The sequence below is a fragment of the Bos javanicus genome, chromosome 2, assembly GCF_032452875.1.
Source record: "Bos javanicus breed banteng chromosome 2, ARS-OSU_banteng_1.0, whole genome shotgun sequence".
Lineage (NCBI taxonomy): Eukaryota > Metazoa > Chordata > Mammalia > Artiodactyla > Bovidae > Bos > Bos javanicus.
Genome location: NC_083869.1, coordinates 127,460,016 through 127,485,101, shown reverse-complemented (window position 1 = coordinate 127,485,101; position 25,086 = coordinate 127,460,016). Strand labels below are relative to the sequence as shown.

The 25,086-nt window shown below is 46.4% G+C and overlaps 1 protein-coding gene across 1 annotated transcript in view; it reads left to right on the top strand.

Moving 5' to 3' along the window:
* MACO1 (macoilin 1) overlaps positions 1–12,686 on the top strand; it is a 65,648-nt gene extending 52,962 nt beyond the window's left edge. Inside the window, exons 9-11 of the mRNA XM_061393090.1 lie at positions 891–1,011; positions 7,151–7,325; positions 12,220–12,686. Coding sequence (XP_061249074.1) covers positions 891–1,011; positions 7,151–7,325; positions 12,220–12,422 — 499 coding nt within the window. The 3' untranslated portion in view covers positions 12,423–12,686. The remainder of the gene's footprint in view (positions 1–890; positions 1,012–7,150; positions 7,326–12,219) is intronic.
* The last annotated feature ends 12,400 nt before the right edge of the window (positions 12,687–25,086 follow it).

Here is a 25,086-nt window from a genome sequence, read left to right as displayed (position 1 = left end):
AGAACACTGAAGTGGGTAGCCTTTCCCTTCTCCAGGGGATCTTCCCAACCCAGGGGTCGAACCCAGGTCTCCAGCATTGCAGGCGGATTCTTTACCAGTTGAGCCAATAGGGAAGCCCTCATTCATGTAGAGGCTGTTTTTATTCTTAAATAAATCTCAAACCTTGAAGAGTCTCTCTGGACCTTCCTTTTTGTGGGCAAAGGATACCTACTCCACCGGGCCTAAATGGCTCATCAGCTTTGAACTTGCTATTATCATCATCTTTTTAAGTTTTTCCTTATTATAACCCTGAGAAGCAACTCTAATGCTGCTTCCTTCTCTTTCTATTTACTTCAGGCTTGTCAAAATATCATGCCTAAAGAAAGGTGATGTTTGCAATGCGTATAGCCCGTCAAAAGTGAAAATGTTCCTAGCTCACTGCCCTCTGCTGGAGACAGAAGACATCTGGTTCTGTCTTGCTCAGCTTGTGTGCAGTGTTCCAGGTCATGTTGCCTGATGGGAAGCTTGGTGGATTGGCAAAGTGGAAAAACCTCAGTTCTCAGCCAGTTCTATGACCGACAAGTTGGCAACCTTGGGACTATGTTCGCTTTTTCAGGATTATATTATATCTAAATAGCTTCAGTTTTCTTCTCTGGAAAACGGAATAATAAACCCAACTCCAGTACAGGAGGCAGTATGGGTAAAAGTACTAGCTTGGCATCTGGCTCATCTAAGACTCCCAGTTAGTAATCATTTTAGATCACTTTTGAAATTATAAAAGTACAGAGAGAATGAGCAGACTGAGCCAAAAGCTGAAATCTGATTCTGTGAGTACAAGAAAAATATTGGTCCTGAAATATGATTAAACCTGTACTTGTTTGAATTCTTTTTCCTTTCTCTTCTTTTTAAAGGGGAGAGTGCACCGAAACCTTACGGAATCGGATCAGAGAATTAGAAGCAGAGGGCAAGAAGCTCACAATGGACATGAAGGTTAAAGAAGACCAGATCAGAGAATTAGAGCTGAAAGTTCAGGTAAGGGAGGACAGCCAACTTCATTGCACTTGAATTCCTCTTCTCTGTTAGATTTGTGCTCTGTGCTGCCATGCCTACTAATACAAGCCAAACCCCATCGCGTTTGAAAATCTCCATATGACCAAAAGAAGCTCTCCTCTTGTCGAGCTCATTCAAGCTATATTTAATTTAACTGGATTCTAAGACAAGCCAGAAATATTGATCCCTGACATGTTTTATACCAGAATTTGGTTCACCAGAGATTCATTTCACTTTTTCAGGTTACAGGCCAAATTAGTGTGCTGTGGAACTGATATACCTCTTCTTAGCCCTAACTCTGTATCGATTGCCAGGGAATTGACCATTCTGGGTGGCTCTGAGCCTCACAGATGGCCACTCGAGGCATGGAGTGGAGGAAAACTGCACGTGCATGGAGTAGGAAACTGCCGGTTCTTTGGACAGTGCCAGTTTGGGGATTGTGTATACCTTGACGAAGTATTTGATGTTGGGTCTTGAAAGGGACATTTAAAACTAATGTCTTAAGTTGTAAAGTTACAGTAATTTGAGTTATAGGGGACTCATAAAAAACCAGTGGCAGATAGAATAGATGACCCAGAATCAAAGCCTAAAGTGCAGGGAAGGTGGATCAGAAATGGATGAAACAGCAAGGGTTAATCAGTGAGGGCTGTGGGACAGGTGGACAACGGGAAAAAGAAAATCGACACTCATCTGATAGCACAGAAAAAGAAATGCCAGTTCAGTTCAGCTCAGTCGCTCAGTCGTGTCCAACTCTTTGCGACCCCATGAATCACAGCACGCCAGGCCTCCCTGTCCATCACCAACTCCCGGAGTTCACTCAGACTCACGTCCATCGAGTCAGTGATGCCATCCAGCCATCTCATCCTCTGTTGTCCCCTTCTCCTCCTGCCCCCAATCCCTCCCAGCATCAGAGTCTTTTCCAATGAGTCAACTCTTCGCATGAGGTGGCCGAAGTACTGGAGTTTCAGCTTTAACATCATTCCTTCCAAAGAACACCCAAGACTGATATCCTTTAGAATGGACCGGATGGATCTCCTTGCAGTCCAAGGGACTCTCAAGAGTCTTCTCCAGCACCACAGTTCAAAAGCATCAATTCTTCTGTGCTCAGCTTTCTTCACAGTCCAACTCTCACATCCGTACATGACCATTGGAAAAACCATAGCCTTGACTAGACGGACCTTTGTTGGCAAAGTAATGTCTCTGCTTTTCAGTATGCTATCTAGGTTGGTCATAACTTTTCTTCCAAGGAGTAAGTATCTTTTAATTTCATGGCTGCAGTCACCATCTGCAGCACTCATCTCATACGCTAGTAAAGTAATGCTCAAAATTCTCCAAGCCAGGCTTCAGCAATACGTGAACCGTGAACTTCCTGATGTTCAAGCTGGTTTTAGAAAAGGCAGAGGAACCAGACAGAGATCAAATTGCCAACATCCGCTGGATCATGGAAAAAGCAAGACAGTTCCAGAAAAACATCTATTTCTGCTTTATTGACTATGCCAAAGCCTTTGACTGTGTGGATCACAATCAACTGTGGAAAATTCTGAAAGAGATGGTAATACCAGACCACCTGACCTGCCTCTTGAGAAACCTATATGCAGGTCAGGAAGCAACAGTTAGAACTGGACATGGAACAACAGACTGGTTCCAAATAGGGAAAGGAGTACGTCAAGGCTATATATTGTCACCCTGCTTATTTAACTTATATGCAGAGTAGAAACGCTGGGCTGGAAGAAGCACAAGCTGGAATCAAGATTGCCGGGAGAAATATCAATAACCTCAGATATGCAGATGACACCACCCTTATGGCAGAAAGTGAAGAGGAACTAAAAAGCCTCTTGATGAAAGTGAAAGTGGAGAGTGAAAAAGTTGGCTTAAAGCTCAACATTCAGAAAATGAAGATCATGGCATCTGGTCCCATTACTTCATGGGAAATATATGGGAAACAGTGGAAATGCCAGAGAAAGAGTCAGAATTCCACAGGAAAAGAAACTCATTTTGTTTTAAATCGCAAAGTGGAAAAATAAAAGGAAAAAAATCACCTGGGACAGATACAGATATTGCAACAAATGTTATAAATAAGGGATTAATATTCTCAATATGTAAATAGCTCATAAATATTGCTAATAAAAGCTCAAATATACAGAAGATAGGCAAAGGATATGAATAAATAATTCACAAAAAATACAAATGACTGATAACAGTGTAAGAATATGTCCTTATCACCAAAGACAGATTAAAATTGAGTATCATTTATAGTCTGTGAAATTAGCAAACAATTTTTAAACAGTGATAACAGCCTGGGTAAGGGTGCAATGAAATAGGCCTTATATGTTGCTGGTGGAAGGATAATATTCTGGAAAGACCATGTATTTTCTAAAAATATTTTTCTCAGATTCCAGCCTAAGGTAAATATTTTAAAATCTCACCAGTGATTCATACACAAAGATGTACATCACAGTGGTATATATTAATAAATGCAAAAAAATTGAAAATAATCTTAATAGTGGAAATTTAATAAATTATGGTACATATACATTTAGGTCCATACCATTTCTGTCCTTTATTGTTCCCATCTTTGCATGAAATGTTCCCTTGGTATCTCTAATTTTCTTGAAGAGATCTCTAGTCTTTGCCATTCTATTATTTTCCTCTATTTCTTTGCATTGGTCACTGAGGAAGTCTTTCTTATCTCTCCTTGCTGTTCTTTGAAACTCTGCATTCAGATGAGTATATCTTTCCTTTTCTCCTTTGCCTTTCACTTTGCTTCGTTTCTCAGCTATGTGTAAGACCTCCTCAGACAACCATTTTGCCTTTTTGCATTTCTTTTTCTTGGGGATGGTCTTGATCACTGCCTCCTATACAATGTCACGAACCTCCATCCATAATTCTTAAGGTACTCTGTCTATCAAATGTAATCCCTTGAATCTGTTTGTCACTTCCACTGTATAGTCGTTCAGTCCGAATATTGCAATAAGGAGTTCATGATCTGAGCCACAGTCAGCTCCTGGTTTTGTTTTTGCTGACTGTAGAGCTTCTCCTCTTTGCCTGCAAAGAATATAATCAATCTGATTTTGGTATTGGCCATCTGGTGATGTCCATGTGCAGAGTCGTCTCTTGTGTTGTTGAAAGAGGATGTTTGCTATGACCAGTGATTTCTCTTAGTAAAACTCTGTTAGTCTTTGCCCTGCTTAATTTTATACTCCAAGGCCAAACTTGCCTGTTACTCCAGGTATTTTGTAACTTGCTACTTTTGTATTCCAGTCCCCTGTGATGAAAAGGACATCATTTTTTGATGTTAGTTTTAGAAGGTCTTGTAGGTCTTCATAGAACCATTCAACTTCAGCTTCTTCAGCATTAGTGGTTGGGGCATAGACTTGGATTACTGTGATATTGAATGGTTTGCCTTAGAAATGAACAGAGATCATTCTGTCATTTTTGAGATTGCACCTAAATACTGCATTTCAGACTCTTTTGTTGACTATGAGGGCTACTCCATTTCTTCTAACGGGTTCTTGCCCAGAGTAGTAGATATAATGGTCATCTGAGTTAAATTCGCCCATTCCGGTCCATTTTAGTTCACTGATTCCTAAAAATGTCATTGTTCACTCTTGCCTCCTCTTTCACTACTTCCAATTTACCTTGATTCATAGACGTAACATTCCAGGTTCCCATGCAATATTGTTCTTTACAGCATCTGACTTTACTTCTATCACCAGTCACATCCACAACTGGACATTGTTTTTGCTTTGGCTCTGTCTCTTCATTCTTTCTGGAGTTATTTCTCCACTCTTCTCCAGTAGCATGTTGGACACCTACGTACCTGGGGAGTTCATCTTTCAGTGTCGTATCTTTTTGCCTTCTCATACTGTTCATGGGGTTCTCAAGGCAAGAATATTGAAGTGGTTTGCCATTCCCTTCTCCAGTGGACCACGTTTGGTCAGAACTTTCCACCATGACCTGTTCATCTTGGGTGGCCCTACATGACATGGCTCATAGTTTCATTGAGTTAGACAAGGCTGTGGTCCATGTGGTCAGTTTGGTTAGTTTTCTGTGATTGTGGTTTCCATTCTGTCTGCCCTTTGATGGATAAGGATTAGAGGCTTATGGAAGCTTCCTGACAGGAGAGACTGACTGGTTGGGGGTTGGTGGGAAGGGGGGAAGCTGGGTCTTGTTCTGAAGAGTGGGACCATGGTCAGTAAATCTTTAATCCGATTTTTCTGTCGATGGGCGGGGCTGTGTTCCCTCCCTGTTGTTTGGCCTGAGGCCAAACTATGGTAAGGGTAATGGTGGCTTCCTTCAAAAGGACGTGTGCAGGCACTGTTGTATTCAGTGCCCTGACCCTGCAGCAGGCCACTGTCGACCCACACCTCGCCAGAGACTCCTGGACACTCACAGGCAAGTCTCAGTTGTTTGTGGATCACAACAAACTGTGGAAAATTCTTAAAGAGATGGGAATACCAGATCTCCTTACCTGTCTCCTGAGAAATCTGTATGCAGGTCAAGAAGCAACAGTTAGAACTGGACATTGAACAACGGACTGGTTCCAAATTGGGAAAGGAGTACGCCAAGGCTGTATATTGTCACATCTTGCGAAATGCTGGGCTGGGTAAAGCATAAGCTGGAATCAGGATTGCTTGGAGAAATATCAATAACCTCAGATATGCAGATGACACAACCCTTATGGCAGAAAGCATAGAGGAACTGAAGAGCCTTTTGATTGAAAGAGGAGAATGAAAAAGCTGCCTTAAAACTCAACATTCAAAAAATGAAGATCGTGGCATCTGGTCCCATCACTTCATGGCAAATAGATGGGAAAACAATGGAAACAGTGACAGACTTTATTTTCTTGGGCTCCAAAATCACTGCATGTGGTGACTACAGCCATCCTTGGAAGAAAAGCTATGACCAACCTAGACAGCATATTCAAAAGCAGAGGACCTTTGCCAACAAAGGTCCATCTAGTCAGAGCTATGGTTTTTCCAGTAATCATGTATGGATATGAGAGTTGGACCATAAAGAAAGCTGAGAGCCAAAGAATTGATGCTTGTGAACTGTGGTGTTGGAGAATACTCGTGAGAGTCCCTTGGACTACAAGGAGATCCAACCAATCCATCCTAAAGGAAATCAGTCCTAAATATTCATTGGAAGGACTGATGCTGAAGCTGAAGCTCCAATACTTTGGCCACCTGATACGAAGAACTAACTCACTGGAAAAGACCATGATGCTGGGAAACATTGAAGGCAGGAGAAGAAGGGGATGACAGAGTATGAGATGGTTGGATGGTATCACTGTCTCGATGAGTTTGAGCAAGCTCCGGGAGTTGGTGATGGACAGGGAAGCCTGGTATGCTGCAGTCCATGGGGTTGCAAAGAGTTGGACATGACTGAGCAGCTGAACTGAACTGATACATTTAGGAATATTATATAGTCAATAAAAATTGTATTTTTGAAGAAGTGTAGATTATATAAGTTTTTAGAAAATTGTACATTTAGTGTGATTTCAATTATGCTAAAAGATACATGGGCTTAAAAAAGACTAGAAGAAGATATATCAAATTTTTTGCAGCATTGGGATTTTGGGTGATTTTTATTTTCTTTGGACTTTTAAGTATTTTTTAATTCACTATATTTTCAGTTTCTCTTAAAATGAAAATATCAAAATATCAGTGTATATGTGTGTGTGTGTGCATGCGTCTGATGTTTTAAGTGGGTTTGTTTTGGAATATGCCCTATCAAAATAATTTAAGATTTTTACAGTTTTTAGTTTTAAGTTGAGAGTAGAGTTTTGGCTAATTTAACTAGAGCATTATAGCACCATTTGCAACTGGCAACAGGGTCTTTGTGGTTCTGAGTAAGGATTTTAAGAAAGTGTTTTATTTGGAGACGGAGTCCACTGTTACCTCGAAATAACCCAACGCAGTCACTGTCTGTATGTGCAAATCACTGTATATAAATACATTTTGCACTCCCTCTAAAGGGTAAGGTCTAAACCTGTGAAGCAGCAGAGTTCTATGTTCTAGGGGCCAGGTCAGTAATGGAGGGATTTTATTTGTGATTTCAAATTTGTAGGCATCAATGCCAAAACTGTGTTGTAACATTGCTGCTTTGATGATGTTGATAGGAGCTTCGGAAGTATAAGGAAAATGAGAAGGATACTGAGGTGTTAATGTCAGCCCTCTCGGCCATGCAAGATAAAACGCAGCACCTGGAGAACAGCCTGAGTGCAGAGACAAGAATCAAGCTGGACCTGTTTTCCGCACTGGGGGACGCAAAGCGGCAGCTCGAGATTGCCCAAGGTAGGCGAGCAGCGGGCCCAGGTCAGGGATGCCCGGGGGCACAGAGAGCAGCTTCCTTAGAGCTCTAACCAAAGGCATTTGCACTCGCCCTTCAAGTGGTCTGATAAGTGCCCATCATGAACGTGGGAATCATCACATTAATTCATTTTGCAGACGAATTTTGAGATGAGAACATGTCCAGCAGGGCACACAGGGAAAAGTATGTGTTTCTGTGCTCAAGGAGCTCAGAGTGTTACAGAAGTATGTAGAGAACTGCAGAGTCACCAAAAGGTGCCAGTGGAACAGGGTGTGTGGGTTCCCTGGGAACATCGGCAGATACTCAGCCGGTCTGGAGAGTTAGAGAGGGCCATTTCTCAGGGGAGCTGATGTCTGACCTGGGTCTTGAGTGATGAGAAGGGGTTAGCCCCAGTGAAGAAGCGGTGTAGTGAGCAGGAGGGGAAGAGAGGCGTCTAAACAGAAGAAACAGCTTGAGCGAGGTGGCTGCTGGCTCTGTTTGATTGGAGCAAAGGTTGCAGATGAGGGCATGGAAGGAGGAGGAGGGTCTGGAGGGCAGGCTGATCCTCAGCAGAAGTTACTGAGACTCGCTGTGTACCACACACTGTGAGCATCCCCTAGGGGACCGACAGTGACGGGCAGACATGTAACATGGAAGGAGGCGGTGAAGGAAAGAAAGCAGTGGCAAGGGAGCCTGTGCTGGGGTGGAGGGGCGCTGCCAGTTTGACATGGAGGACATGGAAGAGCCTTTGAGTAGGTAGCGTTTGAGCAGGGACTGGGAGAAGAGAGAGAGGGAGTAGGTGAGTGTCTAGAGGGAACTTGCGTCATGGCCAGTGGGGCTGCAGCCTGAGTGATGGGGAGAGTTTTTAGGATCAAAAGTAGCAGGAGCCACATTCTGCCAAGCTTCGCTGCCTATGGAAAGAACTTTATTCTGAATGCCATGGGAAGCTTTGGAAGGCTTCGGAATAGAGACCTGACATGACCTAATGAAAAGAAATTTAGATTTTGTTCAAGAAGTTGGTAAGCCACAAATAGATGACTGAAGAAAAATTTTTTCAAGCAGTTGACTTAGTAGAAGGAAAAGAATATCTCAACAGGTACTTGCAGAGCATTCACACTAGGTCTATGCAAACCATTTTACTAGAAGGTGAAAAGGAGACAAGATAAACAAGACATACTCTAGTGGAGGTTCCACTCAGGTAGTGGCACTCAGACTTTTTGGTCTTAGGGACCTCTTTACACTCTTGACACATTATTGACCAGGGGATTTTTGCAGGAACTAATGCCTGTGGTGTTAATATGTCTGGTCAATGGAGTGTTAAAACTGAGTGTCCCAGGGAGGTGTATTTCAGGTGTGTTTCTACATTCAGTATGTTGTGCTTTCATTTGCCATGTTGCTTCTGGAAGACTTTCACTTAGTTTCATGAGGGAACGCACGTGAAGAAGGCAGATAATGTCTTAGTACTAGGGCTAGGGTAGGGTGGATGCTGTGAGAAATGCCGCACCAGGGAAAGCCACACCTAAGGCCTGCCACCACACGGTAGAGGCAGGCGCCTTGAAAGGCCGGAGGAGAGGTCAAGGCAGCTTCCTACGGGAGGGGCCGTTGAATGGACTTTGAAGGGTGAATTCTTTTTTTTTTCATACGTCAAATTTTTTATCTTGTGTTGGGGTATAGCCAGTTAATACCAGTAGTCATGTATGGATGTGAGAGTTGGACTATAAAGAAAGCTGGGCACTGAAGAATTGATGCTTTTGAATTGTGGTGTTGGAGAAGACTCTTGAGAGTCCCTTGGACTGCAAGGAGATCAAATCAGTCCATTCTAAAGGAGACCAATCCTGGGTGTTCATTGGAAGGACTGATGTTGAAGCTGAAACTGCAATATTTTGGCCACCTGATGTGAAGAGCTGACTCATTTGAAGAGACCCTGATACTGGGAAAGATGGGGGCAGGAGGAGAAGGGGACAACAGAAGATGAGATGGTTGGATGGCATCACCAACACAGTGGACATGGATTTGAGTGGACTCCAGGAGTTGGCGATGGACAGGGAGGCCTGGCGTGCTGTGGTTCATGGGGTCGCAGAGAGAGCGACTGAACTGAACTAAGTGTGGTGGTGGTTTCAGGTGAACAGCGCAGGGACGCAGCCATACAGACACATGTATCCATTCTCCCCCAAACCCTTCTCCCATCCGGGCTGCCACATAAAATTGAGTAGAGCTCCATGTGCTATACAGTAGGTCCTCCTTGTTGGTTATCCATTTTGAATATAGCAGTGGGTACATGACCTCAAAGGGTGAATTCTGAAGGCGGAGAATGGCAGGGAAGACCATTGTTATCTGAGGGAACAGTGTAAGCAAAGGAAAGAAAGTGCTAAGTGCTGAGAACGTCCAGGGGAGCAGTCCAGTGACCCTTAGCTGGGGGATGTGGAAGAAGAGAGTGGATTAGGGGGACCGTGAATGAAACAATACTAGAGGATGTAACTCCTGGGTTTTCAGGAGAGAGGGTGACGTGTTCCAGCAGTGCTGCTAAAACCTTGGAAGAAGAGCGGAACAGATTTAAGGAATGAGAAGAAAAAGTGAGTTTGGTGTGGGATGCTTTGATCTCGAGTTGCCTCCCAAACACTGAGCTGAAGGTCTTCATCAGTCAGTGGGAATTTGGGGCCTACACCCAGAGAGAGGGCCAGAGACCCTGGGGCTGGTGGAATACCCCGTGAAAGGTCAGTGAAGCCATAGGCGTGGCTTGGGATGGCAGCGACAGAGCAGGAAGAGAAGAGGGTTGAGAATCAGGCCTATGAATCTGCGGACTCAAGGAAAGACATTTAAAAAGAAGCTTCCTGGGAATCCTGCTTTAGAGCCAGACTTCTGAGCACACACTGTATTTTTCTGCCTGGCTGGCTCAGCTCCCTGAGAAGTGGCCACCCTCTCTCTGCCTCCTCCTGTTTGCTTGGATTTGCAGACTCGAAAGAGGTTACCTCCTGGAGAGAAGCAGCACCTGGTCTCATTGTAGCCGAGGGGAGCTTGGCTTCTCAGCACGGATTATACTTCCTTGTTGGCCCAGAAATTCCTGCAAAGCCACAGAGAAGCAGAGAGAACTGTCTTTTCCAAAGCTCTGGGAATGTTTGTACGTTACTGATTAAAGAAACCAAGCTTAAATCTGCATGGAAAAGAAGATACAGTGGCTCGTGTATCAGATGCCACTATTTTATTTTATTCATCTGAGGCTTTCTTTGTTCAAAGAGAAGGAGGGTATTTGATGCTTACTGGAAGCTGAGGGGACGTGAAGGAAGCCGGGGGGAGCAGTTCCTTTCTGCAGCTCTTTGCCTCTGCCTTCCCCACTACTTCTCTCTTCTGTCATGCTCAGAATATTCTAATAGGAACCCAACTTTGTAATTTAAATCAAACCCCTTGTTGCCTTTCTCCTGCTTTCTCTATCATTTGATTCATCCTGGTTCCAAAATGGCTTTCATCTCTACTATATCATTGTTTAAAATCTGCCACCAGGCTCTCTTAGATTTCAAATACATTACCATCTTCTGTAGGACTCAAAATGAGTGCAACTCAAATGCAGCCTCTTACTTTTTTCAGCATTTAAATTTCAAAGGGGCTCCTCCTAAGTGTTCTTCCCCTGGTGGACCAGGGAGCATCAAAGCATGGTGGAGATTACGTGGGCTTTGGAACCAAGTGGTCCTGGGTTTAAATCCTGCTCAGCCATTGATAACTGAATGACTTTGGTAGGATATATACCTTGCAGGGTCTCAGCTTTGCACTGAGCCAGACACTAAGGTTTTGGCAAAGACGAAAAAGGGGGGACAGTCTTGGCCCTCACAGAGCTCGTGGGCCAGGGGAGAGATATGGGGCGCTGCTGCTGCTGTTATTGCTGCTAAGTCGCTTCAGTCATGTCCGACTCTGTGCGACCCCAGAGACGGCAGCCCACCAGGCTCCTCTGTCTATGGGATTCTCCAGGCAAGAGTACTGGAGTGGGGTGCCATTGCCTTCTCCAATGGGGCACTAACCATCACCCATTTCAACACTCATAGGAGACAGAATGCAGACTCTGGAGCCAGACTGCATTGTGTTCAATCCCAGCTCTGTCACTCCACCTCTCTGTGCTCCGGTTTCCTCATCTATAAAATGGATGATGATGATAATTCCCACCTTAGAGAGTTGCTTTGATAAGTAAATGAATTCGTCTGTGTAAGCACTCAGGACAGTGTCTGGCACATATGTGTTAGCCATAGTGATTATTAGCATTATCACAAAGAAGAAAGTGACAGAAAGGGAAGTTTAGGGTGTGTTGAGAATTGAGGAGTTGGGGACAAGGGGTAGGGTCTGATTTAGATGGAAGGAGCAGGGACAGCTTTGCGATGCAGTAGAAACAGAAACCTCCTGAGTTAACAACACAGAGCACAGGAGAAGCACAGGAAGAGAAGCGGCTGTGCAGCAGGCGGGAGCTGGTTGCATTGCTTGCCCTGATTCAGAGATGCTCCGTCCTCCCCAAGCAGTGTTTCAGCTCGAGAGGCAGAGCCGTAAGTTGAGAGCAGCTGCTGAGCTCAGCACATGGCTCCTGGTGCACAAGCTCTGTGCTTCATTACACCTGCCTAGACACAGTTGCTTTCCCCTCGCACACCATGGCCCATGGGCCACGTCTGGCCTGCCAGCTTTTCTTGTACCACTGGTGGGCTGTGAACAGTTCTTACATTTTAGTATGGTCTTGAAAAAAATGACAAGAACAGTATGTGGTTCGCAGTTTTTAAAATATTTCCTGGCCCATTACAGGAAAAGTGTCTCCCCTTGCAAACCATCAAAGCTGGAGTTGAACCCACTTGGGATTGATGGGCCCAAAAGGGCACTGTGTTGGGTGAGCCCTTCCTTCTCACTAATGGCGGGTCTTTGATCTTCCAGGACAAATTCTTCAGAAAGACCAGGAAATCAAGGACCTAAAACAGAAGATAGCTGAAGTCATGGCCGTCATGCCCAGCATAACGTACAGTGCTGCCGCCAGCCCCCTGAGCCCCGTGTCCCCCCACTACTCTTCCAAATTTGTGGAGACCAGCCCCTCTGGACTCGATCCCAATGCCTCTGTTTACCAGCCCCTGAAGAAATGAAGGCCAGCAGTGTGTTTTGTTCAGCCATTTGGTTATCAGAAGGCATCACAAAGGAGCGTCTCTGGCAGTCAAGATAAAACAAAAAAGTTGATACTGTATTTTGTGGGACTGTATATGTTGTCGTTTTTAAAAAGGGGGGAAAGATAACATCCAAGTCTGATTAGAACTGCCCATCGGTTTTTCTTGTAAATTTTTAGAAGACCTCACAGAACTTTGCAGTTTATTTTTCTCGGCCAATACATTAAAACCATTCTTGGATTTCAAGTAGCCAATTTTGCCTTTTATGTATTCTTACAGTTTCCTCTTGAAGAAAAAGAAAAAAAAGCAGAGGTTTTGCTTCTCAGCCCTTTATCTTTGTTTTGTTCTTAAGTCAGCAAGCAAAATCTGCTCATTGGGTTCACATGGGATGATAATGAAAATCTTAGTTTTTGGTGTGAAAAGGTTCAGTAACCTAACACAGCTTTGATCCCATAGCTGTATTGAAGATATTACAGAAAATAAAAATTGATGACCCCTCCAAGGACCAAACAAATTCAGGGAGTGCCATTTCAGCCGAGGGGAGGGACTCAGGCGATGAGGCTGTGAGAGTGTCACGGGGTTTGTGTCTCAGACGCGTGTGTCCCCATCGGTGTGTCCACCCTGGCGACCAGCTAGCAGCAGCCTGTCCACAGTGCCTTGGGAAAAGACATTCAAGAGGAAACTGGGTTTTAAACAATTTCCCCCTTTGCCATCATCTGTCTTCTCTCTCTATCAAGCTCACCACGGATCCTGCTGTGAAACTGGTGGGTAGCTGGGCTGTTTGTTGCCACCACAGACACCTTCTGTTTCCTTTCGTAGAAAGCACCACCCTGTTCTGAACTGGCCTCCAGGCAGGCACCCTGGGCGCGGGAGCAGGGTGGTGGTTGTGTTCGAGAGACTGCAATGCCGGCTAATAAAAGCTGCAGTTCTAGGTTTTGTTTTTGTTTTAACTTCCTTTACCTGTGCTTTCCAGTCTTCGTCATCTTCTGTTTGACGATTTAAAAAAAACTTGACAATTCCTCAGCTCTTGTGCCAAGGAGGGTTTTTTTTTTTTTTTCTTTAGGAGTTTAAAACTCAAAATTCTGCACAAAGATTTCAGTTTCAAGTGTGTATTATACATTGGTAGAAAAGTGTTTGCACTGGCAACCTTTGGAAGTGTTTTAAGAATCAGGGTGGGGGTGGAGGGAGGGTCTGGGAGAGGGAGGGGCAAAGCAAAAGTGTATTTGGAAACTAGGAAAATTCAGAAACCAAACAGATTGGCTCGGCTTCCTTGCCATGGATTCTGGAAGGACATAGTTCTACAATTTCCTGTTAATTGGCATGTACGTCTCATTTAAAGCAAATTAAGTAGGACAAGCAAGTCAGCAAAATAGAAGTATTAAAAAGAATCATCCTTTTAATCACAGATCTTATTTTGGGATTAAAAACTTCTAGCTTTAGCCAGGTGTGCATGTTGCTGCCATTTTGCATTTTTGAATCATCTTGTGTAATTGTCACCATGAAAGTGTTACTTGGAATTGTCATAGATTTTTTTCATCTTTGTGCAAAAACATGGAAAATTGTTACTGACTTTGTGTTGAGGTTTCCCCCATTTTGCTGCCTTTTGGGACACTACTTTGGTTAAATACTTGGTCTTGGCTGCATTCTTATTTTTTTTTCCTGTGGGGTTCAAAAGAATAAACACTTTCTTACAGATAAAAACTAGTTTTCTGCCTTTTTAACTTTTCAGGAGGGCACACAAGGTAGATTGTTCTGAATGAGCCTTAGATTTTCACTCTCCTGCCCTCGGTTCCACGCCCTGACAGCGGGGCTCAGGTGCAGGACATGGGATGAGCCCACCCCAGCTCTCAGGCGGTTTTCCTTCTGGTCTTACTTAGGATGCATCCATTCTTACCCCTCACCCTCCCTCTTCCTTCCCTCCTCCTCCCTCCCCGCCTTTTCCTTTCTCCATGGCATTAGAAACAAAGTTGACTTGTTTTCTGGTACAAAAAGCAAGTTAGGGGTGGAGTCGGAAGGTAGTTGGTGAGAAATTTTTAAGAGCAAATTCCATTTTCCACAGTCTTGTCGGGCCTCTCTGTGGCCAGTACCCTATCGGGTTTCCCTTCTGCTGCGTGTCCTGAGCTGATTTCCAGGGTAACCATGTCTGTAGTCCTGCCTTGTTTCTAGGGGCTTTGCCTGTTTTCATCCTCTGAGTAGCCAGCTGCCTGCCCCTCTGGGCCGCTCTTTTCCTCTCTTGGCCATTGTTACAATTGACCTTGGCTCCAGTTTTGGAAAATTCTGCTCTGGGCACCTCAGCCCTGGCCCTATAGCTGGACAGCCTTCCTGAGTCTCGGCCACCTAGGCTGCTGCAAACATACCACACTTAACTCTGGGAGCTGGGCTCCCCAGGGGAGACCCCTCCGCTTGGCTTTTGCCTTCACCCTCCCTCAAGGAATGTGTCTGCCCAGAGCCTCTCACTGTCGTGTTCTTTCCCACCAAGGAGATCCCCAGTTGTTGTCTTTGTTATTCTAGGGCCATCATGAAATGGTTCTGTGATAGTACAGTATCATTTATTGCAGGCCAGAAAATAATGTTTGCCATTCCGGATGATGATTTACAGAAAAAGCAGCCTGCATGCCTTTTGATTGGCTGATAACTTCTCTTTATTGACGTCTCCCAACATTACATCAGGAAATAGCTGTTGTGTGCCCATTCCCTCTCTGATCATCTTTCCAAGACCCCCTACAAAATGAGAATAAACAGTTCTTCATGGCTCCCAGCCTAAAAGGAAGGGGATAGTCCTTTCTCCTGCCATCCCAGTTGCCCAGGCTCACATGCCTGTTTCCACAGGGCTGTGGCAAGCCACCTGGAAGGCTGAACATTTTTAACAGCTGCTCTCAGATTGCTTCCTGCGAAATTCACATCATCCCAGAGGAAGACAAAACAGGAAACTGGAAACCCACCCCAGAGCCAGTTCAAGGAAGGCCAAAACTAGTCAACTGTGGCCTGCAGCAACTAGACCTGTTTAGGTTAAAGGCCCTTGAGCCCCATAAACACCGGGTTTTCTGTGACTCAGTGGTGTTTCGTGCTGAGCTGGCTTCACAGGCCTGCAGCATTGCCCTCTCTGAAGGCCCTAGTCTGCTCTGGGCTGGGCAGAGCCCTCTAGATGGGGAGGGCAGTCTGCTCTCGGCTTGCCGCCAGCACAACCTCTCGGGTGGGTGCTGTTTCCTTGCCTTTAAGAAGGTCGACTAAACGGCAGCAGCGTTGCTCCTGACTGCCCAGCCGCCCAGGAGGAGACACTGTGGGAATCAGGAGGAAGAGCGCTCCGTGCACTGGCCAGGGCCTCCGACGAGCTCCGGAGCTGGAGCTGCCGCAGGGTGTGGCCATTTGGCCGGCCTGGCTGGGAGTCGGCATCCTGGGCCGACTGGGCACGCTGGGGACTCTGTCCCCACAGCCTGACTTCCAAGGGAGCTCCTTAGCACGTGGCTTGCACCCGGGAGCTCTTCTCCAGGCCTCTGGTTAAACCCGCACTTGAACAATGTCTCCGGGTGATTCCGTTGCTTATGAATTGTTAAGAAGCCCTGCCTTAGCCGGTTTTCCCAACCCGAAGCCTCAACACTGTCCCTCTTCTAGTTCATCTTTGAAAATTCAGAATGAGAACTTAATCAATGAGGGGCAAGCTGGAGAGGAAGAACCCAAAGTGTAACACCTTTCGCTTATTTCGTGTATTACCTTTCCCTGCTCTTCATTAGAATGCAAACTCTGTGAGGACCCCTGTAATCCCAGCACCTAGAACAGTGAGTGCCACATAGCGGGTGCTCGATGAATCCTTACTGAATGAATAAAGCTAACTATTAGATGAGACATGTACCCTGAAATATGATGTCTTAACTAACTCAGAACATCTCCGGAATAGTATTTTCTGTTAGAATGACAGTATAAACAACTGTTTCTAGGAGAGGGGAAAATTTGAAGTGGCATATTTACCGTGACTTCTTCCATCTGCCTGCCTCTGGTTTTTGCTGAAACCTTGTTTTTCTTGTCACATTTTCTCTACAAACTCCTGCTTGAATTTTCCAGGTGCCAAGATTTCCTTAACCGCTGGATCCCCTGCAAACAGTCACTTCTCTGTCAGGAAAGCCTTGCTGCAGGGAACCTACTGGGGGCTTAGGTGTTTTTTACCCAGATCGAATTTCCCCAGGTGCCGGTTCAGCGGCATCTTGAGTCAACGTGGGGCTTTTTCATTTTGCCAGTAATCGAATTATGAAGCATTTCTTCCTGGAAGGTATCTGGTTAAAGATTGATCCATCTGCCAAAGGGGACCACACTTCCTGGTCTCCTCCTTCCTTGGGCTTACCTCATCTCTGCTTTATTCCTACCTCAATGTGTCTTTTCATTCCTCTGCTGAAGTTTAAGTCTTGCCCTCAGGAAGGGCTTGCTAGAGAGTTCTGGAATCATCCTGCCCTTATACCTCTGATCTCTGTCCTAAGAATCCCAGGTTTAGCGTCATACAACATGGTGTGGTCTTTTGAGCTGTGTCCAAGAAGCCAGGATGGGTTTACTCTGGGCAGTGATCCATTCCGCCCGTTCCCCAGCTCTGCAGCCTCCAGACACCTGAGGGCCGAGAGGGAGGTGGGGCTGAGGAGGTGTGTTAACCCAGCACCAGCACCTTCGGCACGGTCATTGCCTTTTGCCTCAGAGCCTGGGCCGTTTCAACACAGTATCTGGTACCAGGCCTGAGGTTATTTAGAACCGTAGTTCTCAAACTTGGAAGTTTCATCATAAGTGCCTAAATGGCTTGTTAAAACACAGATTGCTGGGCCCCACCCTCAAGAGTTTCTATGCAGAAGAACTGAGGTTTAGGGCCTGAAAATTTGTGTTTGTAACAGGTTCCCAGGTGATCCTGGGTCCCAAGACCCCACTTTGAGAACCACCGACTTGAGAGCAGCAAGGGCGGGCGCTGGAGCCCAGCCCTGTGACACCATCCCTCCAGCTGCCACCAGGGGGCACATGCGAGCCTAGCGAGAGGGCTTCTTTGCCCTCCAGAGCCAGTGCCATCGGACAGCAGAAGTTCTGCCCTAAAGATTTCTTTCTAAATCTAATTTTTATTATGTATCAAGAAGAAGAAATATTGATCTAAAGAGCAGGGGATGTTCTCCAAGTCTGTCTCTGACAAGCATCAATGGTCTGAGGGGCCAGCTTTTAAGGTGTTGCATGTCCAGGCTTTCAAGAAATGGAACTCCGTTTCCATAGGAAAAGACTTCCGGGGGCCCCCGCTCCCCCAGCACACTGACATAGGGACTCTCTTTCAGAATGTTCTGAATCACTGCCTATGCCTATTCAGAACCTAAGAGGCACTTAAGATTATAAGTGAATTTCATTTTCGTCTTTATGTGTGTGTGTTAAGTTGCTTCAGTCTTGTCCGACTCTTTGCGACCCATGGACCATAGCCTGCCAGGCTCCTCTGTCCATGGGATTTCCCAGGCAAGAATACTGGAGTGGGTAGCCATTCCCTTCTCCAGGGGAATCTTCCTAATCCAGGGATCGAGCCCACATCTCTTATGTCTCCTGCCCTGGCAGAGAGGGGGTTCTTTACCACGGTCCTGCCTGGGAAGCCCTTTCTTCTTTGTATCTCACTCTATATATTCCCAATTTTCCACAATAAACCTACTATTACTTTTATAATAAAATGTTTTTTAAAACATACTTTCATTGGAATTAAAAGCCAAAACAACAACTCAACATTTGAGAATTGAGAGATTTCACACTGTCCAGATTTTTGTTTGTTTTTTTTCGAAAATCTGCAGATCTGGCGTCCCAGGGGGCTGGCGTTCCTCTCCAGGCACTGCAGTGTCTGGCGGCAGGGGGTGGTGGGAAGCAGGCCTCAAGAGTCAGTCCCTCACTTGTTAGAACCACCGGGGAAGCTCTTAAAATTGCTCATCCCCAGGGCCCACCCCCTAAGAGCCGTATCTCACCAGGCTGGGAGGAACCTGGGCTTTGTTTTGTTTTAACTCCACAGGGGTTTCTAATGTACAACCAGGGCTGAGAACTAGAGGGTAATGGCTGGGGCCTGGGGCCTCAGACAGGTCTTATGGGCATTTGTGGGTCTGGGGCTGGACCAGGACCGAAGGGGCTTTTAGCTGGCCACACAGCTGTCCGGGGCTTCTCAGGTGGCTCAGTGGTAAAGAGTGCCTGCCAATGCAGGAGACGAAGGAGACTTGGGTTCAATCCCTGGGTCGGGAAGATGCCCTGGAGGAGGGCATGGCAGCCCACTCCAGTATTCTTGCCTGGAGAATCCCATGGACACAGGAGCCTGGCGGGGGCTACAGTCCATGGGGTCGCACAGAGTTGAACACAACTGAAGTGACTTGGCCCAGCATGGCATGGCACCAATATCATATCAGTCCAGGAGGTAACTGCTCAGAGAACTTCTGATCCACTGCAGGGCCAGTGGAGCTGAAAAGCCAGAGAATTCTACCTTTCAAGTCACCTGTGCAGCCTTTCTGAAACATCAAAAGTAGCTTTGAGAGCACATGTTACAGCTTCCCAGGCATCTATAAAGCTGGGCCCCCAGGGGAACTGACAACTTGACGTGCTCATTGTCCTGAGAGCGTTGTTGTTCCAGCAGCTGCACCAGAAGCCAAGTGTCCTGAGAACCAGAGGAATTCGCCCAGCAGGCGGCGCTCGTGGCAGGTGGTGCAGCAGTTACGCTGCGCTCGGTCTCTCTGGGACTCCGGTGAACTGTAGCAGATACCTTGGGCCTTTGTCGGGGAGGCCCTGTCTATCTGCCCACTGATCAGCCCTGACTCGGAATCAACTGAACCCCTTGGGAAGGCAGAGAGGGATAGGACCCCCACCTCCCAGGATGGTTTTCACTGTCAGACAGAGCTTGCACCAAGTCCCCTAAACTCTGTGTGCCTCACTTTCCTCATCTGTCAGATGGGGATGATGAAAACTGTCCCCAGGTCACACTGGTGCTGTGAGAACTCAGTGAATCAGCACCAGCCAGGCACTGGGCTTATCTGCACTTCACCTCGCCCATCAGGTCACTAATCCTCTCAGCTGTTTTAGGAGGAACACACAAGAAGTGGGCTGGAGAGTTTGTTGCCAGGATGATATGAGCTAAAGCATGGAAGCTTCTAAACTCATTTATTTGATTTATTATTATAAGTATTTAAAAAAAATTTTACTTGGCTGTGTCGGGTCTGAGTCGCAGCATGTGGGATCTAGTCCCCTGACCAGGGATCCAACCTGTGCCCCCTGCATTGGGAGCACAGAATCTTAACCACTAGAGAAGTCCCTCTAAGCTCTTTTTTTCTTTTAATTTATTTTTTTACTGAAGGATAATTGCTTTACATAAGCTCATTTAAACGGCCGTGCTCATAAATCGTGTGTGTGTGTGTTTATCTCCACACCTCAGCATTCACCCTCCCTTCTCCCGAGGGGATCTTGCCTCCCCGGCTTTGAGAATTTGCAATTTTCTTTCTTTGCTGCTGACTCCCACGTTCATAGTCTTCAGTTTAGGGCTCACTCCTCAACTCCAGACTTGTATTTCCAGATGCCACTTGACAGCTCCTCTGGGGTGTCTCACGGGCCCTCTGACTCAGTCTTTTTAAACTGAGTACCTAATTGCCTCCCAAACCTGTCTTCCTCCATCCTTCCAGTGGCTCGGGCGGCCCCTGGATTTTCCTCTTCTCTCATGCTGCACGTCTCATCCGTCTGCAGATCTGGTCAACTCTACCCCTGGAAATACAACATATTTCCAGAACTTGACCCGTTCTCCCCTCCCCCACTGCTACCATTCTGGTCTGACCAACCATCCTCTGTCACCCGGACATCTGCAGGAGCCTCCTCACTGGCCTTCCTGCTTCAGCCCTTGCCTCACACTGTCTGGTTCCAACAAAGCAACCAGAGAGCTGCTGTTAGACCACAAATCAGGTGATGTCAGACTTCCAGTGAATCTACATAATCCTTGGAGCAAAGAAAAGAGTCCTCATAACGTCCTGCCAGCCTGTACACAATTCATCTTCCACTTGTCTCTCTGATTGCCTCTCCTCCCACTCTCCATCAAGCAGTGCCAGGACTTGCTAATCCTGCTGGGCATGCTCCTGCCTCAGGGCCTTCGCACTTGCTGTCTCCCTCACTGTTGATAAGCATTTTATTTTAGAACAGTTTTAGGTGTAAATCAATTTTAGAAAAAAATGATTAGATAGTATAGAAATTCCTGTACTCATCACCCAACTTCCCCGTATGATTAGCATCTTACGTGAACTTGGTACCTTTGTTATAATTAATGAACCAATATTGATACACTGTTATTTACTAGACTCCACACTTCATTCGGATTTCCTCAGTTTTTACCTAACGCCCCTTTTCTGTTTGAGGACCCCATGAGGACATTGCATTACATTCAGTCATCATATCTCTTAGGCTGCTCTTGGCTGTGACAGTTTTATTCCTTGTTTTTCAAATGTCTGATTCATTCTGACCGGCTAAAACCAAATACTCTCTATGCCTCTTCTCTGCTTGCTTCTTCTCAGTGTTAATTACTATCTTTCACATTTAAAAGTTTCTATTTATCTTGTGGCTTGTCTGTCTCCCCTGATGGAAAATGTCGCTTCCATGAAGCCAGGGATTTTTGTCTGTTTGGCTCACTGCTGTATCCCTGGCGCCCAGTAGCATGCCTGGCACATAGTAGAAGATGCTCCATAAGTGTCTGCTGGATGAGAGAATAAGTACTGGAATCGGACTGTGAGCCAGCCGTCTTCTGCATTCCCTTACCCCCGCCCTCCTGCCCCAGGAAACAGGAGAAAAGTCTCTCTGAGCGCTCCCCTCCTATGGGCCCTGGGGTCACCTACCCTTATGTGTTCCAACAACCCCGAGAGGTTGGTTGTTGTACTCACAGGTTAGGAAACTCAGGCTCAGAGAGGCAGCGTCACACAGGCAGGGAATGAAGCCTCTGGCCGCCTCACGTCTATTGGGTTGGCCAAAAGTTTCATCTGGTTAATGAATAAGGTGTTCAATAAAGTTCTTGGTGAAAATGAAAAAAAAAAGTGCCTTCTAATTTTACTGAAAACCGAACGAACTTTTTGGCCTGCCCAAGCCGAGCCTCCCTGAGACACACGTCTCTTGCAGCCTGGGATTCCTCTAGCAGTTAGAGGGAGGGCTCTTTCCCCCATGATGGCTTATCGCGGGATACTGAATATAGTTCCCTGTGCTGTACAGGAGGACCTTGTTTATCCGTTCTATATATAATGGATAAGAAGATTGCGTCTGCTAATCCCAGACTCCGGATCCATCCCTCCCCTCCCCCTTCCCCCTTGGCAACTGCAAGTCTGTTCTCTGTGCCTGTGAGCCTTTTTCTGTTTTGTAGATAAGTTCCTTTGTGTCATATTTTAGATTCCACATGTACATTATACGGTGTTTGTCTTTCTCTTCCTTACTTCTCTTAGCATGATAACCTCCAGGTCCGCCCACGTTGCTGCGAATGGCATGATTTCATTCCTTTTATGGCTGAGTAGTATTCCATTGTATATATGTTCGCATCCTTTTTATCCATTCATCTATCCATTGACATTTAGGTGGCTTCCATGCCTTGCCTATTGTCAATAGTGCTGCTATGAACCTGCTGCTGCTGCTGCTGCTGCTGCTAAGTCGCTTCAGTTGTGTCCAACTTTGCGACCCCATAGATGGCAGCCCACCAGGCTCCCCCGTCCCTGGGATTCTCAGGCAAGAACACTGGAGTGGGTTGCCATTTCCTTCTCCAATGCAGGAAAGTGAAAAGTGAAAGGGAAGTTGCTCAGTTGTGTCGGACTCTTCGCGACCCCATGGACTGCAGCCTACCAGGCTCCTCTGTCCATGGGATTTTCCAGGCAAGAGTACTGGAGTGGGGTGCCATTGCCTTGTGAACCTAGGGGTGCATAAATCATTTCAAATGACAGTGTTCTTGGGATATATGCCCAAGAGTGGTATTGCTGGATCATAGACAACTCTATTTCTAGTTTTTTGAGGGACCTCCAGGACTTTCTCCATAGTGGCTGGACCGACTTACATTTCCACCAACAGTGAGTGAGGCTTTGAGGGAGGGGCTTTGTGGCTGGGGTGTGCAGAGAGAGAGACAGACAGGAATTCAGCCCAGTCGAGACATCACAGAGTCAGAGAAGGTCTAGTGGGCAAGCGCTTTCATGGGCCCTGCCTGGGTCAGGCCCAGGGCTCTGTGTGGGTGAGCAGACAGGCCCTGTCCAAGCTCGCAGTCAGCCAGAGCAAGGGTGGCCGGGAGGCTGGCCTCCTCGATTTGGGGGTGGGGGCGGCCAGCAGCTCCTCTGGTGAGGTCGGGGTTGGTCTGTGCCCTCTCAACTTCAGGCAACAGCAGCAAGTGTGGCCACGTCAGGGCACCTCACCTTTTTCCACCCAACCCTGCTTTTTTCTTTAGCAGGTCCAGTGCTCTCACCTTCCTAACTTGGACTTGGCTGGAATTGATGACACTCTCTTTTGGGGGTGGAGTCAGACACCCTGATTGGCTCAGGAAAAACCTCAACCCCCTGAGGACCAATGAGATGCAAGGAGACTCATTTGCCTTCCTCAAGAGGCTGTCCCTCCTCTCCCACCCAAACTGCCAGGCAGAATGAGGATGTGGCCTTCAAGGTGGCCTGTCATGGGTTGTCCAGGAGGCGCTGGCTGAAGAACCCCACTCACAGGCTGATTGTGAAAAAGGGAGACCAGGCAGCGCTCACCCACAGACCATAGGGCCCACCATGCCCTAGGGATCCCCTAGAATACCAGGCAGCTGGCAATAATAAACTTTTCCTGAATAAATGAATGGATGGATGGATGATGCCTGCCCTCAGCTCCCTCTTCCCAAATGAACTGCTGAACTGGACTTTTTTTTTTTTTAATCTCTCCTTCAGTTGTTCTCCCATCCCAACCGTTTCCAGGCTCAGCTCCCTAATCTGTATAATGAGTGTAATAATAGTATCTACTTCCTAGAATTATTGTGGGAACTAAATGAATTTAATATATATGGCACATAGTAGATACATGTGGGTGTGCTCAGTCACTCAGTCCTGTCTGACTCTTTGTGGCCCAATGGACTGTAGCTCACCAGACTCCTCTGTCCATGGGATTTTCCAGGCAAGAACACTGGAGTGGGTTGCCATTTCCTTCTCCAGGGGATCTTCCCGACCAGGGGCTGAACCTGCATTTCTTACATCTCCTTATTGGCAGGCAGATTGTTTATCACTAGCACCACCTGGGAAGTGCTGGCAGGTACATTACAAATGTCAGTTACTGTTCAGATCAGTATTATCATTTCCCCCTAGGATCGTCAGTTTTCTCATCTGTGAAATGGGAATTCATCTGTTCATTCAACAAACTACTAATCATCATCCATGTGCCAGGCATTTTTGTTAAGATCTGGGGCAGTTACAGAGATGAATGGGCCAAAGTCTGTGTCTGGAGGAATTAACCTTCTGGTGTGGCAGGCAGTCAGAGTTAAAACCCAGTGGGGGAAATGTCAGGGCATTTGGAAAGTCTACTGTACAGATGTGGGGTGACCTGGGGTAATGAGAAGCTACCTCCAAAACTGGACTAATTGAGGTGAGAGATGGCACTGAATCTGTATCCCCTGCTCTTTCCAGCATGCTGAGTTGGCTTGAAAACATCTGGGATAGGCTCCAGTCATGAACCAGACAGAAATGAAGTTAGATTTCCAGTTCAGTTCAGTTCAGTCGCTCAGTCATGTCCGACTCTTTGCAACCCCATGGACTGCAGCACGCCAGGCCTCCCTATCCATTACCAACACGCGGAATTTACTCAAACTCATGTCCATTGAGTCTGTGATGCCATCCAACCATCTCAACCTCTGTCATCCCCTTCTCCTCCCGCCTTCAATCTTTCCCAGCATCAGACTACCAAAGAACCCAAAGTTTACAGCTGGAAGATAGATACAATTAAGAGTCAGGGAAGGACTTGCCAACTTATATCGCAGGGATCTTTCTTCTAAAATACTATCTCAGTTTTTAAAAATTATGTGAAATAATGTATACATCTAATTCTTTAGACTTTTGTCTGTTTTGAAAAATGAGTGAAATTTTTTTTTTGTGGTTTCCTATCTGATAGGAACAGCCCCATTACACCGCCACCTGATGGCAGCATACTAAAGTCACGGGCGTTGTTGGGTTTATTTTGCTTGAGATGAAGAAGACAGCAAGCTCAATTTGGGGGTATGACCAGAGATAATCAAAGCCATTCCCCCAACTCCCCTTCTCTCCACCCCTTTACTAAAACCCAGCTTCTATAGTTGATGTTCCCAAGTTCCCAGCTTTTTGCCCAAGCCATGCCTACTCCAGTTTCCCAGCAGACAAGCCAGCCAGCTCCTCCTCCCTAGCTCTTGCAGGCACTTAAGAAAGGGAGAGCTTTCAGACCTGGACTTCCCCCAACCTTGGCAATCCCCAAAGCCCTGTCCCGAAGCCCAGGAAACCCACCTTCTGGCCCAATGGAGATGCTGCCTGGATCTTGTCATGTGGCCCTGTATTCATTTGAACCTCATATTCCCCATCCGTAAAAGGGAGCTTCCCAATCTAGTTCAGCCCCAACAACATGGCTGTTGGGGGTGAAAAAGTGGGGGCAGGGTGGAGGCGTCCTATCCCTTCCCCTGCCTCCTCGGGGA